Genomic DNA, 18,219 nt, shown 5'->3' on the forward strand with positions numbered 1-18,219 from the left:
AGTAGTGCTTGGAAGTCCAGTCCAGTCCAGTCTTTTGTCAAAATTTGACAAGACCGGGACTGAGACCGGTCCTCACAGGTTGACAAACCTCGAAAAACTGGACTGAACCGATGTCAACCGGTTCAGTGCAGTTTTTGTCGGTTTTTGTCGGTTGAAAGACCAGTCTCAACCAGTCTCAGTCTTAACTGGTTGAGACTGGTTGAGGACCGGTCTCGTAGCTACTGACATGGGGTAAATGTGTATGTAATTTACTAAATATACAAGTACTACACAAGGGTGAACAACGAGGGGCAGGGGGGCAGGGGGAGCACTCGCGCATCCTTGTTATTGTCCATCGTCGCCTGTCTCATATTCTTCACATCATCTATCGGTGGTCGATCATCGTGGTGGTCATCTGTTGTCGCTGCCATGTTGTGTTATCGTCATCCACCTATCTCCATCGTCATCACATGGCCGTTGTCATGTGTTGTCGTCAATACCAAAGGTGGCAGAGGGCGAGGGAGTGACGTGGCAGTGGTTGGCAGGTGTGACGATGGCTGCTGGGCATTGTGAGGATAAATAGGGGGACCGGTAGGGCTTACAATGCACTGTACTCACCATTTGATGTGCCACATCATCTCCATCTGCTGTCAACATCGCAGGTGCTCATTGCGCCGTGGTCATGGATGTTGTTGCTGAGCATCCAGTGCATGAGGTGGTGGTCGATGTGTGAGCAAACAGGTCGTTTAGCCCATTGCGGGTGCTCACGATGTGAATCAGTAGCCACGAAAGGTGGTGACGGTGATGGGGAAGGTGGTAGAAGTGTTTGTATTTGGGTTTGTATTTGATTGATGCATATGATGAGTCACATGACCCATGGACATGTGCTTGGAATGCATCACATGATGTGATGCATCCTGTGCACATGTTTGTTGACCTTGGTTTTCATATGTGACACATCATGTCACCCTTCTCTTTTACCAACAACTAAGGCCACCACGACAATGACACAACACCTGACCATGACCACCATGACAACATCAACCACCACAACAACATCAACCACCACAACAACAACATCAACGAGCACCATGACCATGACCACTTACAGCCCCACGACGCACGCAGACAACAACAACAGAAATGCCATGGCAATGCCATGTCATGACAGCATAGCATGACAATGACACACAATGACCACAACAACATCAACAAGAATGACCACAAAAGTCTACAACCCCCATGGGACAAAGCCATGAAGATTATATTCTGGTGGAATTACACAAGCTTCATTATCCGAGCTCATGGAGGTCCAATCACATCTGAACTAGAAAAGCAGTATTACGTCGATTCCTCCAGCAAACACACCACTGCAATGGGATTGTGGAAATATGGACTGGATAGCACACTGGTTCAGGGAGTTGATCCGCAGCACATCCATGGATGCATTGGTATCCACATACTCTGGCACAAATTGACAATACTTTACCCTCCCCGGGTTATTCCATATGGACTGCATGGAATGGGAGGTGAATTCCAGGAATGTCAGATGGATTCCATGGAATGTCAGATGGATTCCATACTTCTCCCAGATGGATTCCATGGAATGTCAGATGGAGTCCATGCTTTTTCTAGATGGATTCCATACTTTGGCTGATGGAATCCATGCTTTTTCCAGATGGATTCCATGCTTTGGCTGATGGATTCCATGCTTTTTCCAGATGGAATCCATACTTTTCCAGGCTTTTGGTGGGTGGATTCCATGGAATCATAATTTTACACTTATAGTATACCATTTTCAGGGTGGAATCCATATGGAATCCATATGGAATAACTCTATGGAATAAAATTCTTGACTTCATGGAATAAAATTCTTACACTTAAAAATAGTCTGTTGTTGAATTGATTGACATAATACAAAAATATGACCTTTTATCTACTAATCAATTATCATCACTACCAGCATCATCATCACTATCATCACCATCACCATTGTCTCCTTTTTTCATCTTTTCTTCTCTCTTTTTTATCTTCTCAAGAACATATCGGGTATGGTAAAATAACATTGCATGCAAAAACCAATTGAAATTGTCAACAGTCATCCTTTTCAAGATAGAGTCAAATCCCCCAAGCCACCCATTCAATTGTTCACATGCTTGAGTATTAAATGCTCGTTTCAAATATTTTTCCCCGTCTTTGGTCTCTGCTTCAATAACCAAATTAGGTGCTGACCCATCAAGAGGAGCAGGGTCGCAATATTTTCGTCAGATCATATCTGTAGTGCGATGATTGATGTAATGATATGCATCCAATCCAGTCCTAGATGAGGACAAGGATACAATGCCCAACCACTAAATGCTATGTAAACAGCAATGTTTCTCCCAATTTTTTCTTCTAAGTACAATGGACTTGTAGTATGTCATGTTGATTAGGCAGTTGTCTTTTAACTTCACCATGACTGAGTGGTTAATAGTGCTGATGATGACACCAGCTCTATGGTCAGTACTAGGGTTCAAGTCCTACATGGTCAATATCCCTAAGGAAGGTTAGCGAGGTGCGAAGACAAGAGATGATGGGGCAGGGACACACCTTCCTAACTGGCATTTGTCAGGACCCTAACCATTGAAAGCGACACCACCAGTACCAACAAGAAATTGGTGTTGTTTCCAATGGCTTGTAGGTGCTTGAGGGATGGGGGGGGTTCATGGCATGGTTGGTGGTGGGTTTGTCTGTGTTACTGATCCCAGTGGGGGCTCACAAATGGGCTTGAGTTGAGGGTGGTGGTAGCTGCTGGGAGGGTAGTGGTGTGGTGCAGGGAATGCCCTATATGAGTGTGACAATGCCCCATGTACATGTGGGGAGAGAGGGGAGTGGCATTGATGGTGTGGGAATACCCCATGTATGTGTGGGGAGAGCATCAGTAGGGGGGAGGGGTACTGCTGGCATGGGAAGAGCATTGATGGTGTGAAAGAAGCATCGGTTGTGGGGGGGGAGCATCAATGGTGTGGGAGAAGTGTCCATGTGGGTGGAGTGTTGATGGTGCAGGAGGAGTGTCCAGAGTGTTGAATGGAGTGTTTCAGAGCATTCAAAATGAGTCAATACTAAAAATAGCTTTTCCCTGCATCAAATCTATTATATTACTATTTTACAGTATTTTATTATTAGTTCTACCAATTCTTGATGGATTTGGACAAAAAGGGGTTCATTGGAACTGCACAAATGGGGGCTACAAAGTGAACCCAAGAACATAGGAATTGAGGGATGGGAGGGAGTGCAAAACAGGCAGGGTATAGAAATCCAGGCATGGCAGTTTTTTGGGTTGTAATACTACTAGGACAAATCAAGAAAAAATTAATCAAAAAAGATTGGCTGCTGAATTGATCAAAATGGTACAGTGAACCTTGTCATGGAAGACAGTGAACCATCCTCTGCAGATGCAGCATGTACCATGATAAAGTATGGATCTCCATTTCTTGGGATCTGAATGAAGACTTTGAAGGATGACCACATCTTTGTGTAGTCCTTGGTGTGGCAGGTACATCATCATCCCGGTTCAGGTTGTCGTGCATAATTTGCACTTGTATGGTACAGGGGATGAGTCAAAAGATGATGAATCCTGAGAGTACAATTTACTGTAGCATATGTAATTCAATTCATGGCCCTTTGTTATGTGTTATATGATTCTAAGATTGGAAATAGTATAAGAGATTGCTCACTGTACTCTAGTTTCTGCACAGGTAGATATTTGGATCTGTTGGATGAATCACTGTCATGATTTTGGCTGGTATTTGAAAGAGAGTTCTGGATGTAGTGCAGATATCTCAAATGAGAGATGATGATGCCAGTTGGTGTTGTAGACAAAGTGGGTTCCCATGAAATTAATGGGTAGTACAATGCCAGGATGTGGGTGTCCCAAAACTCCAAATAAGCATTGTATGGTGGGAAACCTGCATGATGCACCCATTCACCCTGATTGTTCAATATATGCCATACAACATGGCCAACTTTGGAGACATCACACAAGAGCAAGAGGCGCATTGCAACAAATGTGTCTGGGTCAGCCATGATATCCATGATTTCAATATCAGAGCAGATGTTACCATCCCGCTTGGTGGAAAATGAGCAATGAACATTACTTAATAAATTGGCATTAGCCCTTCTCTTCCTAGTTCCTCTGGTGAAAAAAGCCTACCAGTTAGACTTGCATCAGGAGAATGGGGGACAGTCAAGGGAAAAACTGTAATATCAACCTGACCCATTGATGTGACTGGTTTATGGGGTCCTCTTCTCAATCAGGAACAGCATTCAAGATTGATCATACACATCTGTAGGAAGCCCAAGATTCACCAAGTCAAAGATAAATGTGGCACTATGTTGGGGCAAATTGCTTTTGTTGCTAGGTGGCAAACAGTAACTATATCACAGATGAAAGCAAAACGATAGACCACCCCAGACAGGCATAGGGTGGACTCTCAAAATTTGTAAACAATGTGATGGCCAAGCTCTCGTATGATTCCACCCCCATAGTATGATTCCATGCCCATGGTATGGTATGATTCCATGCCCATGGTATGGTATGGTTCCATACTCATGGTATGATTCCATCTCTATTGTATGATTCTGGAGACATGTGGGATAAGGAATTGGCAATCTGTTCCAAGAGCATCTCCCAAGTTGCTCCCTCATAGGTGAATGTCCATAGCATTTGTTCATATTGCTGTCAATGTCATGGACTTCTTCACCATCCCTGATTAATTGTATGAAAGACAGAATTTTGATTTAAATTAGAATAGCTATATTTAATAATGATACCTTGAAGCTTGTAATTAGAAGTCTTGGCCTGCTTGTGTTCAAATCAAAATTCCACACAATGCCGGCTCTGCTGAGTGGCAGATATGAGGAGATTCCAAATCCAAGTTTTTTGATGATCCCATTCCTATGGAATGACCCCGTACTTTTTCAGAAATGGCAAATTTTGAACATATTCTATCTGAAGAAGGCATCCTTGCCTTGGGTAGTAATTTGGCTAAAGTTCATGCCTTTGCAATAAATAAAGTCTTGCAAAATTCTTGTTTTCCTTCAGAGGCCATGCCATTGTGATGGATACAACATTAATTTATTTGTCATGAATATAAATGGCCTGGCAAGATATACACTTTTAAGTGGCTTGTGATGGATTATCCACAGTGAAAATGGCCAAACCCTGGGATAAAGCCCAATCAAGCTAATTTTCAAGTGAATTTTCAAAAGATCAAGTTCACCCTATAGCCTCCACTTGTAGCTTAAAATGTCAGAAGAAATCTGAAGAACCAGTCCACAAAAAATGGAGCCCAATGGATCAGTATTACAGCCTGGAGAAATAATTTTCATATTTTGTAAAAAGGACCCCAGACACCCTGTGACAGCTATGGAATGATGGTATGGTATGGTATGGAATGGTATGGAATGGTATGGTATGGTATGGTATGAGGTGGAATGGTATGTGGCATCCATACCATGGTATGATGGAATTGGTATGAGGGTCATACCACTCTGGAATGGGGTACCACTAAGGTTCCCTAATTCAAAGAATTGGATAACCTCACAGGTACCCAAAAATGGGTGACTGAAGTGATGAGTCCCCATTTTTTCAAAAAGTTGGCTCAGCCACTTACTATTGGTTGTTGTCTTATGATATGCTCACTCTAAACTATCTAGTTCAAATAGTGCTGTTGCAGACAATTTCTCAAGCATTGTTTCACAGCTAAAGCATTGACATGGAGTCAAAGGAACTTATTGCCCAGCAAATGTTCAAGATTTAAATGGCTATTAGTTGATGATACACTGTGAAGAGACTTGGACTTTCCTGTCTTCATTGCTGCCTGGTGAATTGAAATTCAGTGCTTTGAGCTTTAGCTGATGGGTGTTGTTGTCCTTCTTGAGACATGCTTGTTCTTGTTCCTTGTCTGTATCTTCATTTTCATCTTCATTGTCTTCATTGCCATTCCTATTCCCCTCATCCAAGAACTGTATGACTTGAGCCTGGCTCCTGAGGTTCATTGGACTGCAAGACATACATCTGTTAGGCATGGCTGATAGGTGAAATTATGATAAAATGACAGAAAAAAAAGCAAAATAGTGAATAATTCCCACTGCAAAGGTTATTGGGGTATGAATACAGGTTATCCAACTCTGGCTTGAACATATTTAAAAAAGGAAACCATAAGAAAAGGCATTGAAGTTCCACCTTTCTCTACCCATGGATGGTTGAAAGGATGTGAATGAACTCAATTTAAATCTGTAAAATTTACCATGTTTGTCTTACACATCAATTTGTAAACCATACCTAATTCTATTCTGCATGACTTTGGAGTAGAAGCTTGAGGGTCGAGTGGCATGAAACACTCTCTGAGTAACTCTGTTGCGACCACAACCTCTGCATCAATTTCGATGGGTGCTGTTTCCATTTCAAGCATAACCGCTTCCATTGCCTCAATGTTGGCATCTATGCCTGGATTTCCGATGCCTGGATTTTCTGTTGTAAATTAAGGAGTGGGTAGAATTCAAATAAAAATAACCTTACGACTGACCACTTTCTTCCTAACCTTGGTTGAAAATTTTTCAAACCACGTCAAAGATCTCTTCCTTTGAACCTTCTTCTTCATTGGCTCTGAATTGATTCATCCTTCTTCCACCCCATTACCAAATTTGGGCAACCTGATGCCACAGCCCTTCCTATACCAGTCAATTGATTGAAGCTATAAATCAAGGTTTCAGGTAGCTGGGGAGAAGGTCATTTTGAAAATATGAACTCCATAGTCATTGTCAGAATCCCAAAATCAAGAAATTTAAGATTGTGGATTGAGAATCACTATGGTTTATATGCAAATTAGACCCTGAACCTTGGTGTCCAATTGCAGCAGTTAGAATCCACACTTATTGCAGACTGCCGGCTGCATGGAGTAGGCCAGGAAAGTAGGGATCCTGTGCATGTCCATAGAATGCATGGGTTTCGTGTGAAATGTGAATGTATGTCTATGTGGTGTGCAGGATGTGCATGGGTTTCACATGAAATGTGGATGGATACTATCTATGCAATGTGCCACAAGTATACATAGATGTCACTATAGTACCATAACAATATAAATTGACAATTGTCCCAATAAGTCATAGGTCTACCCCAATGGGCGCAATACACATGGACACTATGGATCCATACCTGGGACCAATGGATCCATACAACATATGGTATTGATGTGTGGCACAATGCATATTCTGCAGATGTGATTATTGCTATAATCAATGATACCATAGGTACCCAAAGTATAATCTATGGAATGGCCAAATGTTGGGCCACATGCCCTCAAGAGATCACCCAGAGCATTGACATGTTGAATGCAAGTGCTCTGAAAATGCAACTGAAAAAATGTCCAGATTTGTGGTTGACATGTTGGATGTCACTGCCCCAAAAATGCGGCTAAAGGAGGGTCCAGATTTGTCACTAGCACGCAGAATACCAGTGCTCCAAAAATGCAGCCGAAAAAATGTCCAGATTTGTGGTTGAGGTGCATGTCACTGCCCCAAAAATGTGGCCAAAAAAAGATCCGGATTTGTATTTAACATGCTGAATGTCATTGCTCTGATAATGTGGCCGAAAAAATGTCCAGATTTGGGATTAAATTGGTGAATGTCACTGCTCTGAAAATGCGGCCGAAAAAAAAATCCGGATTTGTATTAGTGCACCAATTCCAAAGAGTGCACCAATGTCCGAAATTTTGCATGCAATTTTGACATAGACTAGAAAACTCCTATGGAATGCTCTGAAGTCCGAAAATTTGTAGGTCATTTTGATCCGAATATAATGATCTGGGTAGAGTGCACCATTATCCAAAATTTTGGATGTAATTTTAACAGAGGCCAGACGACCCCAGTGGAATGCTCCATATCTGAAATTTAGTACTTCAATTGCCCGAAAATGCGGCCGAAAAAACATCCGGATTTGTATTAGTGCACCAATGTCCAAAATTTCAGATGTAATCTTGACACAGACCAGACAGCCCCTGAAATGCTCTGAAGTCCGAAAATGTGTAGGTCATTTCCATCCAGATATAATGATCCTTGCAGAGTGCACCAATGACCAAAATTTCAAATGTAAGTTTGACAGGTGGAATACTCCAATGTCCAAAATTTAGAATTTCATTTGCCAGAAAACACTGCCAAAAAAACATCCGAATTTGTATTTAACATGCTGAATGATGTTGCCCAAAAATGCGGCTGAATAAATGTCTGGATTTGTAGTTGACTTGGTAAATGTCACTGCTCCGAAAATGCGGCGAAAAAAACATCCGGATGTGTATTTAACATGCTAAATGTCATTGGAATTGGCCCAAAAATGCGGCCGAAAAGATGCCTGGATTTCAGGGCTCCAAACATCTGGCTGAAAACATGTCTGGAGTTGTAATTAGTATGCTGAGTGTCAATGGTCCATAAATCTGGCTGAAAAGATGACTATAGAGTCTGCTCTTTGAGACTACAGAAGTTTGAAGTATATGCTTTCCAGACTACAAAAGTATGTATTGTCCACTTTTTGTGACTACAAAGTTCGCTTTTAGACTACAAAATTTTGTAGTGTCTGCTTGTTGAGATTACAAAAGTTTGTAATGTTCGATTTTTGAGACTATAAAATTCTATATTGTCCGCTTTTTCAACTACAAATGTTTGTAGTTTCCTTTTTTCAGACTACAAAACTTTGTAGTGTCCGCTTTTTAGACTACAAAATGGGTTGTGGGTACAGGTACATTACAGGTTGAGTATGGGCCACTGGTGCAATACCCATGGGTTTTTGTAGTGGGTTCATGTTCATGGGTCTATGGTTGAAGGAGTGAGAAGGGTGGCCATTTTGCCATTGCTGTATCATTGGTTTATTGTGAATAAGTACATAGATTCAGGGTGCTATAGTTGAAGGCACTTCAGTCACCCACTGACAACTGACTATTAGTCTTGCAAACTCCATGAATACTACGGGACTAACTGTCAGGGTGTATATCTATATTGTATATATTCTGGGGCTTGTATATCTCCACTTTTACCTAAATATATTTTGTTGTCCAATGTCACACTAAATATATTTCTAGTGTGTCACATACCCCAAAACATATTTCCTCACTGGAATGGACTCCAAATATATTTCTTATGCCTGGACCCTGAATTCTGACTGTCACAATGTAGAAATATATTTCTTGTCTGGGATGGACTTGGGATATATTTTGCAGCTAGGGTTGACTAAGGATATATTTTTTCAGCCACAAGGGGTGTCTGGGGTCCTATATTTAAGAGAAAAACTTGGGATTTTTTTAAATATAGGGGATAGGGGATTTACCTATTATTTTGTAGGCAGAATACCCTCATTGGGATGTTTGTTGACAGATATTTACCAATAGCTTTGACCCATGTATAGTATATCCTTTGATGTGCACACTATTTCCTAATTGGGAAAAGTGTTACACTTTTTTCTGCCACACCTGATGTCAGGTACAGTGCACATTTACGTTGGGAACTGTTTCCCACGCTTTTCGGGCCAGAAGAGTTAATGGCTAGCATGGTGTGGTCATTGTTAATGATGATGTGTGCACTATTTCCTAGTTGGGTGACTTCCTAATTGGGAAAAGCGTTACACTTTTTTCTGACAGACCTGATGTCAGGCACAGTGCGCATTTAGGTTGGGAACTGTTTCCCACACTTTTTGGGCCAGAAGAGTTAATGGCTAGCATGGTGTGGTCATTGTTAATTATGATGTGTGCACTAAATTATCCAGGCAAATAGATCCCTTGGCTGTTTATGTTTTTCCCTCTGGAAAAAAAAAGATATTATTGCGTTGGACAAAAATGTTTGCCAAAATGTTTGAAGCATGTTAGAGTGGTAGGAGATGTTTGAAGTGTTTCAGACTGGTAGGAAATGTTTTAGCTATGTCACACTGCTGAAATTTTTTTTGACCATGTCACACAGGCCAAACATTTCCTGCCATTGTCACCGAGTATCTGGGGTTCTAGCTTCAAAAATTTCTACCTTCTAAACTTTTATCTTCTGGATTCAACATTTCTACAAAATTTATTTGAGTATAATTTTGATCCTAAACTTGCCTTTTTACTTCTATTAATAATAATTTATTATTTTTCTCCTTTTATTTTGATTTTCTGGTTATATTTTCATTAATCACTTATGCACAGACCAAGTAAACAGTAAATCAATATTGTTAACAACAGTCCATTATTTTTCTGTTTTTATTCTAATTTTCTGGCTATATTGGATTTTCTTTCTTATTTTTCAGCTGTATTTGTATTAATTATCATATTAGGAAATGTATACAGACAATGTATCTATTCCTCCTTTATTCCCTTTTTGTCTGATTTTCTGGATATATTTCCATAATAGAAAATGTGCACAGGCCATCAACAACAGTTTAAATCATTTTTCTCCTTTTTTGTTATAAGTGCCAAAATCTTTCCTTGAAAGACAGATCACATGACCATATCACATGACCATATCACATAACCATATCACATGACCATATCACATGACATATCACATCATCACATCATCTGACCTATGACATGATTATATCATATGACTCTTGTATCACATGATATAGAACATAAACAACTATATGATGAGTCAGATGTTTGTCTGTTATTTGTGCCATTGTTTCCATGCCTATTCATGTCCTTGCTCTTGTATTTATGCTCTGTCTCCCCTGCATATTCACAATCAAGGTGATCTAGTACTGCTCAGCTACATGTGTTTGATGAGGCTACAGTCTACCATCTTGCCATGAAAAGAAAACAAGTCAATTGAAACATAGTCACCAGGTGGCATGGAGAGGGAGGGTGACCTTCTGCATGCCCTCACACATTTTCTGGGCTGTACAGGCTGTAGCAGATTAGAAATACATGTTTGACAGATGGAAAACAATCAATTGAACCCAGATATTCTTCACAATGGTGGAGATGTGCCATGTCCTGCAGGTGGATAAAAAAGGAGATTTTCCTTATTTGGTAAGGCATAGTAAGACTCTTTTCCTCCACTAGGACCATTCTACTATATAAGGAGATAAGCTGACAAATAATCACCTTATTTGGTTACCTCATTGCCTCTGTCCTTCACTTTATAACACTCTGCATGTCCCTCACTCCAGGTGTGTCCATTTCAAAGCAGCAATTCAAATTTCTCCTATCAAAACTGCCTCGTTTGTGCTCCTTGTAATTACTACCTCATTTGTTATTCTCAATTTCTGTGAAAAATGGCCATGCAGCTATTATACTTCCCCCATGTTCCTCTGGCTGTGTCCTTTTCAAAATGTGCTCAAATTGCTGTTAATAAAACCTACCCACTTGTGATCTTTCAAAGTATCATCCCAATTTCAGTGGTACATAGTTTCCTGCATTAGTGGCCAGTGCAACTGGCAGCATTTCAGAGTTAGTGCCACTTACATACAATTTATGAACCTGGAGGTGTATGACACCACCAAGATGGCACTGTGCAAGCCCTTAGCTACTAGCAAGTTGAAACAGCTTTTTTATGGGTTCCAAGTGCCCAAAGACTATGTTGCCAGCCAACACCACATGAATCAACCAATGGCTGTGAAACAGGCTCAGGCAAAGTTCCACCTTCATGGCAGAATCATGGACAATGTGCACAATGACAAAGCCATCCACGAGATGTGGAACAGCACACTGTCATCCAGGCTGGCCCAAGGGCTCCCTCACTACTTTGACATGTGTCCTCGGGTGTTGTTCCCACTGTTTCCTACCCACACTAAGCTTCAGCTTGCTATTGCTCCTGCCCCTGGCAATGGCAACAACAAGATCTGTCTCATGGGTGTCAATGGCAAATTGCACCTTTCGGAGTAGTGGTATCTCCTTGCATTCAAAGACTTTGCAACCATCATCCACATCATGGGCATGTCCATTCAAAACCAAGTCGAGCACATTTCTTGGTGGCCAAAACAGGAAAGTGTGCTCAATGTGTGTTACTGGTCAGAGGGTTGCGAGTCCTGGTACCAAAACTGCCTCACTGACATCTGTGAAGGAAGAGCCCAGATACTGAAAACAACAGCCTGGAGGTACATGATTAATGGCCAAAGAGGCACATGTCATCATGTTCAAGGCCAAGTTTAACCAATTTTCACAAGAGTTTATAGAGAAGAATGGGTGACCATTGGTGAATTTTTGTTTCTCTCCTGAGGTCTGGCTAGCCCAATTTCTTTAAGTACACAATCTGATCAACTAATTTTTACATTAGGTGGCAAGGGAGTCTGGCAGCCATAATGACACAATAATTCAGACACTTATGGTAAACCTATTCACTTGAAAAATCTAATTCAACTCAGAGGGAAGAATAATTGTGAAGAGGGCTGACTGGGACAGAGATGTTAATTTGATTCAAAATAATCCAAATTCAGCTTGCTTGATTGACACCATGGAAACACTAGTAAGATCAATCAATGATCATACAAACCTCCTAAGACTGATGAGTTTGGTATTAAGGTCATCCATCATCCTCATACATGCTGTCAATGACAGCTTCTTTGAGTAGTGGAACGAGTGCAAGGGGGTTAATTGGTCTTGATGGTAGAGTCTCTATACAATTGATACTCAAGTAAATTATCTTGACCAAAAATCACTGCTAAATCTTAGGGATTGGTTGTGTAGAAAATGGAAAGCAACAATGAAACACAGAGATAAAGCAGGAAAAATACTTGCTGAACTTGAAAGAAAAAATATCACAGAAATTCTATCAAGAGAAGAGTGGGCTGCTCAAGTTAAACAACAGACAAAGCCAAACCCTTGTTAGGCATTAAATAGGATGTGATTGCAGAAGGTGACCTCACAATCAGAGTCCATGGACTCCTGGTAGGCTTGCTGACCTCTCAGATGCAGTTGAATGTGAAAGCTGGGTCTCTACTGGAGTTTGTCATAGCTCTCAAGTCATATCATAGTCCAGAGATGGGCTTCAGTGCTGCCAGTATTCCAAGCAGGATGTACTTCATACTTGTTGCTCGACTGGGTAAGTGTACCTTCCTGAAGGATGATTCTGTGCCTATCAATGAAAAGAACTGTAAATAAAGACATATAGAACAATATGTAACTGCTGTACCTTTTTGCTGAAAAGTGGGCTTGGTAGTAAATGAAAGCACATTCTGATAAAATTGTGCATTCAAGGCATCCTTGTGATATATCATGCAAAAGAATCCACACAAGCACTCCATTCTTGAAAATGAAGAATTGATGGAATCTTTCTACTAGGGACTGTCATGGATATACCCGGGTATTAACCGTACCCGATCCACGGATTTTCCCACCCACGGATCAGATAAGGCACAGTACAGATATATCCGTGGGTAAACAGCCTGGGTGACCAAGCAGCTATATAAATGAGTGTATCTTGTTCATTTCCTGTCCGTTCTTTATGAAAAAAATTGTGTTAGAAAGCAAAAATTCAGGAAAATTCATATTAAAACAAAAGTCATTCATATATTATTTAAATTGAGTATATTGAAACTAAAGTTATTTATATATCATCATCTGAGGTCTTTCTCCTTGTATAATGCTGCTGTAACTGAGCCTTGATCACAGAGAGTGTTGGGGGTGTGTATTAGCATGCCTTGGCCATCTTGAGAGTATTTATTTTCAGTTTCAGAGAAATGCTTTTGAGAACAATTGATATTTAGGTTGGGTAGCAACAGAAACAATGAAGGAAATGGGAGGTTATATGATGTACAGGCACAATGCATCACATTCCCGACTGCAACTTTCATGAATGGGTTCTGATTTCTGCTCAGCCCCAGGTAAGCAGCATTATTCACATTTATTTTCCTTTACTTTCAATGATTGATGCAGCTACTTCTGTGGATGCAGAGTGGGCATTCTCCACTGGTCACAATCAGATCAATTTCACCCAGCACAATATCAACTTTCAAACATTCAGAGCAGAAATGGCTCTTAGATTCTTGATTAAATTCTCCTTCTACCCAGCTTCAATAAAGTTACACAAATGATTGAAAAAAAGATGGACAATGATTTCTTTTCCTCTTAAATAGCTTTTTGTAACACATTGTGTCACCAAAATTGTTCTTTCAATACCTCTGGGTTCATCAAGGTAAATTTGAATGTTCTCCTGTTTTTTTATTGGGGCATATTGTGATTGCTTTCACTAAAAATTGAATTCATTAACAGGATTTCAAAGATTTCTGGTGACAAGCTTGGGTGACAGCTGGGAACAAAGCCCAGGTCACAATTTGGACCCCTTCCACAAGCAGCAGGGGCCAGGAAGTTGTTGTGATAGCATTCTGTCATGGTGGAAGGGAGTTGGGGGTACAAATAACACTCTTATCTATTCTGGGCATGTATGCTCAAAATATCTCAAGAAGGTCTAAAAATATCTAATTTACCCACGGATACCTGCGGATAGTCCGGGTACTTACCCAAATCCATCAGTTGAGTCCAAATATGGGTGGATTTCGGGTTCACCCGGGCTTTAGCTATCCGTGACAGTCCCTACTTTCTACATGAAAACTTGGGCTGCATCCAGGCATGAGTACCTTGATGCCATGCTGCTCAGACCTGATGAGAAGATCTACCACCTGAACATTGAACACAGCCCCAGTGGCAAGATCACTCCATTAAGAGAAAATACATGCAACGACGGCAACACCCACAGTGAGGCTCAGGCTGGCTCACCTGGTGAGTTGCCTTTTTCGCATAGTGGGTTAGCTCACTGGGTGGAGGAACTGCCCTCTATACCAAGCCCAGTGTAGGTGAAGGAAACCCCACTGCTCTGAGTCCTCACACAGCTCTTTGCTTTCCAGGTAAAATTCCAGAGGTAGAGGACTTTGCTGATGATTGGTGGTGAAGAAGGTGATGATGGAGATGCACAGAAGCTTGACCACACACTCATGCAGATGCTGGTGCTGGCTGCAGATGAGAAGAAGAAGAAAGGCAGGCCTCAGTCTCCTCAACAAGTGCTATACCTGACGCCATGGAGGAGGAGGACAAAGCCATTCCAGACCCATACACCAATGACATGAGTTCAGTCAGTCCTAATGCAAATCCTATGTTGGCCCCCTTTGCTGGTATTGTTTTTTGTTTTGAACAGTACATCTTGTATTCAACCAGCTAAACTTCATATGGTTATTTCAGTGCACTTGGCCAATGTTCAGATTGGATTGCCAGTACTATGCCTAAGAGTGAATCCATGCCTACAGAATTTCAGTGCATCAAATTGATATGGCTGGTTGTCTGGCCATGGGCACTGAAGCTCATAGGCTCAACCCACATTATCTCTGATGACACTGGCCTTGTTTTAAAGTACAGCAACTGCTACATCTCTGACCACAATGTGGAGCTGGCCAGGCTCAAACATCTGATAGAGTCCCTCATTAATACAGCTGGAGACAACCTTCATGCTCTGGCCTTTAAGAAGCTCCACATCTCCCTGTCCAGCTTTCATTATTACATGAAAAGGGATAAGAGCATTTTTGAGCAGGAGGAGAATAAGGGACTATTCAAAGGTCTGGTATATAAATTTATAGCAGCAATGGTGGTTTCAGAGGAAGAGTGCTACCAGTTGGGAAAACCAAGAACCAGGAAGGGGAGAAAGGGTGAGCACATGGAACTTTTGTTTGATGCAGAGAAAAAACTGGGGGTATTGTTCTGGGTATGGGCCTGCAAGAGCCTTCCAGATAAAGGGCTTCTGTTACACATCATCTTTAACAGTGAAATGAATGCAGGATGTGTTCATGTGCAAGAAGCATCTCATAATTGGCTTTCCAAAGTCAAAGCTATACAGTCGAACCATGCAAGAGGCTCTCTGGGCTGTGCCACCAGGGCTAAGCCAAACCTCATACTCTATCTTAGGGTTTCGGACCAGTCTCCATTCAGCTTATGAAGGCAGTGGTGCTCCAGAAACCCCACAGCAGGAGTGTATCCCATGTTTTTGCACCAGCACACTCACCAATATGGTCTTCTGAAAAGATCATTGCCATCATCAAGTTACAAACACATTCCAATCTTCAGATCAAGTTTTCAATCAGAGAAGTTAGGCAGCTCCATACTGCCATTTTCAGAAATCATCTCCCACCTTGATACAGCCTGTGGATCTGACCAAAACCTCGACCATGAACAAGCAGGCTGATCACGGTCAGCACACCTCAAACCAGTATGGACAAGTGGGGATACATGACTAGGCTCTGTATGTCTGACACTGAAGTAGACAACTTCCTGAATGTCAGCCCTGTATGGCAGGCTCTGTTGGGTGTCCAATCTCTTGGGAAGTATTACGAGCCCTCCTTCACAATCTGCCAGGCAAGGAACTCCAAAATGGAAACAAGAGGATGGAAATTGGTGGGCAGAGGCAATGAAGAGGGGATTTTGGCTGGTGGCAGCATGGAGACTCTTCAGCAGCAGAATGCTTGGCAAGGTTGCTGTGGGAGCAGGGAGAAACTGAGGAGTCATCATGCGTGGTGAGTGAGACCACGGTTGTAAGGTGAGAGGGGACGTGGTGAGAGTAGTGCCATCAATGAATCTATTTGAAAGTCTGCGATGACATGTTTTGGCTGTTGGGGCCTATTTTCAACTCCACCCATGTTTTGTTTCATTGTGATTCTAATTAAATTTACAACAACATGGGGGCCATGTTTCTACTCACGAGTGCAGATGGAAATCAACCAGAAGATGGCTCTGACTTGCCACTGCATGGCAAGTCAGTTGTGTGGACAGATGGGGTATAAAAATGCTGAAAAAAGGGAGAAATGGGCACTGCATATGAAGCAATTAGGGATACAATTTCACCTGCACCCACATTACCAGAAGGTGATGGCCATTCAATCCCAATGTCATTACTGCTGATATGCTTGCACCAAGCAAGGAGACATCCATCCAGAGCCACCTTCCTGTCCATACTTCCTCTCAGCCTGTCCAGATTCTTGCCACCATGTTGAGGGACCTTCAAATCGTGGGAGATACTCCAGATACCGCCACTACTGCTGCTGATCCCATGCCTACCACTACCACCTGTACTGTCCAGCAAAATTCTGTTCCCATCAACAACACAGCAGCGGCATTGGCTATTGTGCCCACTACAGCAAACGAGCTGCTTCTTCTGGCAGCGCTTCTGGAATCACAAAGCCAGAACCTTTGCACTGAAGTCCACACATTCAAGCTCCAAGCATCCAACATCCTCAACGAAGCCTATGCAAAGCAGCTCTGCACAAAACTGGCGGCACGAGAAGAGAAGTGCAATAAGAAGAAGACCATCAAGCTGGTCGGTGATGGTCTGGCTTGGCTTTTGAGTGGGGATGAGTTCTACGAGCTAGCGCAGCAGAAAGAGAAGGAGATGTGTGAGGTTGCAAGGGAGAAGGAGATGCGTGAGGTTGGGAGGGAGAAGGAGAGGAAGAAGGATGGCAGAGCATTGTACAAGGCAGCTGTTGAGGAATGGGAGGTTGTTGAACAGGAGCGAAAGGATGCCAAGGCCGTCAAAGCATGGGAGAAGAAATGGGATGCTGCAAAGGCAAAGGGAACATGCTTCACCTTAATCAAACCAAAGGGGGATCCAGCCCTGAAAGCCACCCCAAAGCCGAAGTTGAAGGACTTTCTGGGTGGCGTAGCTGAGGATCAAGAACCTGAGCGCAGTGGTGACAACACTGACGAAGGGGGGGGGGGGAAGTGCAAGTGTGAGTGGCAGCGATGGAGACAACAACAATGACGACAATGACTGAACGGGTTAGGCAGGCCGGGCCCTGTACCATTGACCCATAATTCCAGTTTCACCTCAGCCACCCCCCAATTCCTTTGCCCTGCTCTCAAATCTTGCTCATTTCTTTTAAAATCACTCTCATATTGTAGCTGGGATACACATTGATACTGTTGTACCTTTTTGTTTGTGAAATTCTATCTATTCCTTTCATTGCATGATTTCTATGATTTGGGTGTGGCATTGGCACGTGCATGACTGTACATGGATTTGCAATATAAATTCATTGGAAATTCCTGTACTTTACCATCCCTGGCTTAATCCATATGGAATGCATGGAAGGGGGGGTGGATTCCAGAAATTCCAGATGGATTCCATGGAATGGCTGATGGATTCCATACTTTTTGGGATGGAATCCATACTTTTGGGGGATGGAATCCATACTTTTGGGGGGATGGAATCCATACTTTCTGGGATGGATCCATACTTCTTTCAGATGGATCCATTCTTTTTTAA

At 42.0% G+C, this 18,219-nt stretch overlaps 6 protein-coding genes across 6 annotated transcripts; 4 read left to right on the top strand and 2 right to left on the bottom strand.

Annotated features, from left to right (window-relative positions):
* Positions 1 to 422: 422 nt before the first annotated feature.
* LACBIDRAFT_308476 (uncharacterized protein) lies at positions 423 to 636 on the bottom strand (the record flags this gene model as incomplete). The annotated part of the gene is made up of 2 exons (XM_001875953.1): positions 423 to 536; positions 598 to 636. The coding sequence occupies 2 exons, from the start codon at positions 634 to 636 to the stop codon at positions 423 to 425; spliced, it is 153 nt and encodes a 50-aa protein (XP_001875988.1).
* Positions 637 to 1,922: 1,286 nt separating this feature from the next.
* Positions 1,923 to 2,435, bottom strand: LACBIDRAFT_308477 (uncharacterized protein; the record flags this gene model as incomplete). The annotated part of the gene is made up of 2 exons (XM_001875954.1): positions 1,923 to 2,206; positions 2,351 to 2,435. 2 exons carry the CDS (start codon positions 2,433 to 2,435, stop codon positions 1,923 to 1,925), a joined length of 369 nt encoding a protein of 122 aa, XP_001875989.1.
* An 8,698-nt stretch (positions 2,436 to 11,133) lies between these two features.
* On the top strand, positions 11,134 to 11,864 carry LACBIDRAFT_322464 (uncharacterized protein; the record flags this gene model as incomplete). The annotated part of the gene is made up of 2 exons (XM_001875512.1): positions 11,134 to 11,149; positions 11,362 to 11,864. The coding sequence occupies 2 exons, from the start codon at positions 11,134 to 11,136 to the stop codon at positions 11,862 to 11,864; spliced, it is 519 nt and encodes a 172-aa protein (XP_001875547.1).
* A 1,909-nt stretch (positions 11,865 to 13,773) lies between these two features.
* On the top strand, positions 13,774 to 14,011 carry LACBIDRAFT_308478 (uncharacterized protein; the record flags this gene model as incomplete). Its single annotated transcript, XM_001875513.1, has 2 exons — positions 13,774 to 13,801; positions 13,854 to 14,011. The coding sequence occupies 2 exons, from the start codon at positions 13,774 to 13,776 to the stop codon at positions 14,009 to 14,011; spliced, it is 186 nt and encodes a 61-aa protein (XP_001875548.1).
* A 510-nt stretch (positions 14,012 to 14,521) lies between these two features.
* Positions 14,522 to 16,478, top strand: LACBIDRAFT_322465 (uncharacterized protein; the record flags this gene model as incomplete). The annotated part of the gene is made up of 5 exons (XM_001875514.1): positions 14,522 to 14,696; positions 15,173 to 15,351; positions 15,545 to 15,613; positions 16,103 to 16,151; positions 16,225 to 16,478. The coding sequence occupies 5 exons, from the start codon at positions 14,522 to 14,524 to the stop codon at positions 16,476 to 16,478; spliced, it is 726 nt and encodes a 241-aa protein (XP_001875549.1).
* A 382-nt stretch (positions 16,479 to 16,860) lies between these two features.
* On the top strand, positions 16,861 to 17,836 carry LACBIDRAFT_322466 (uncharacterized protein; the record flags this gene model as incomplete). The annotated part of the gene is made up of 2 exons (XM_001875515.1): positions 16,861 to 17,683; positions 17,775 to 17,836. The coding sequence occupies 2 exons, from the start codon at positions 16,861 to 16,863 to the stop codon at positions 17,834 to 17,836; spliced, it is 885 nt and encodes a 294-aa protein (XP_001875550.1).
* Between the last annotated feature and the right edge of the window lie 383 nt (positions 17,837 to 18,219).

This window comes from Laccaria bicolor, genomic scaffold (genome assembly GCF_000143565.1).
Source record: "Laccaria bicolor S238N-H82 LACBIscaffold_3 genomic scaffold, whole genome shotgun sequence".
NCBI lineage: Eukaryota > Fungi > Basidiomycota > Agaricomycetes > Agaricales > Hydnangiaceae > Laccaria > Laccaria bicolor.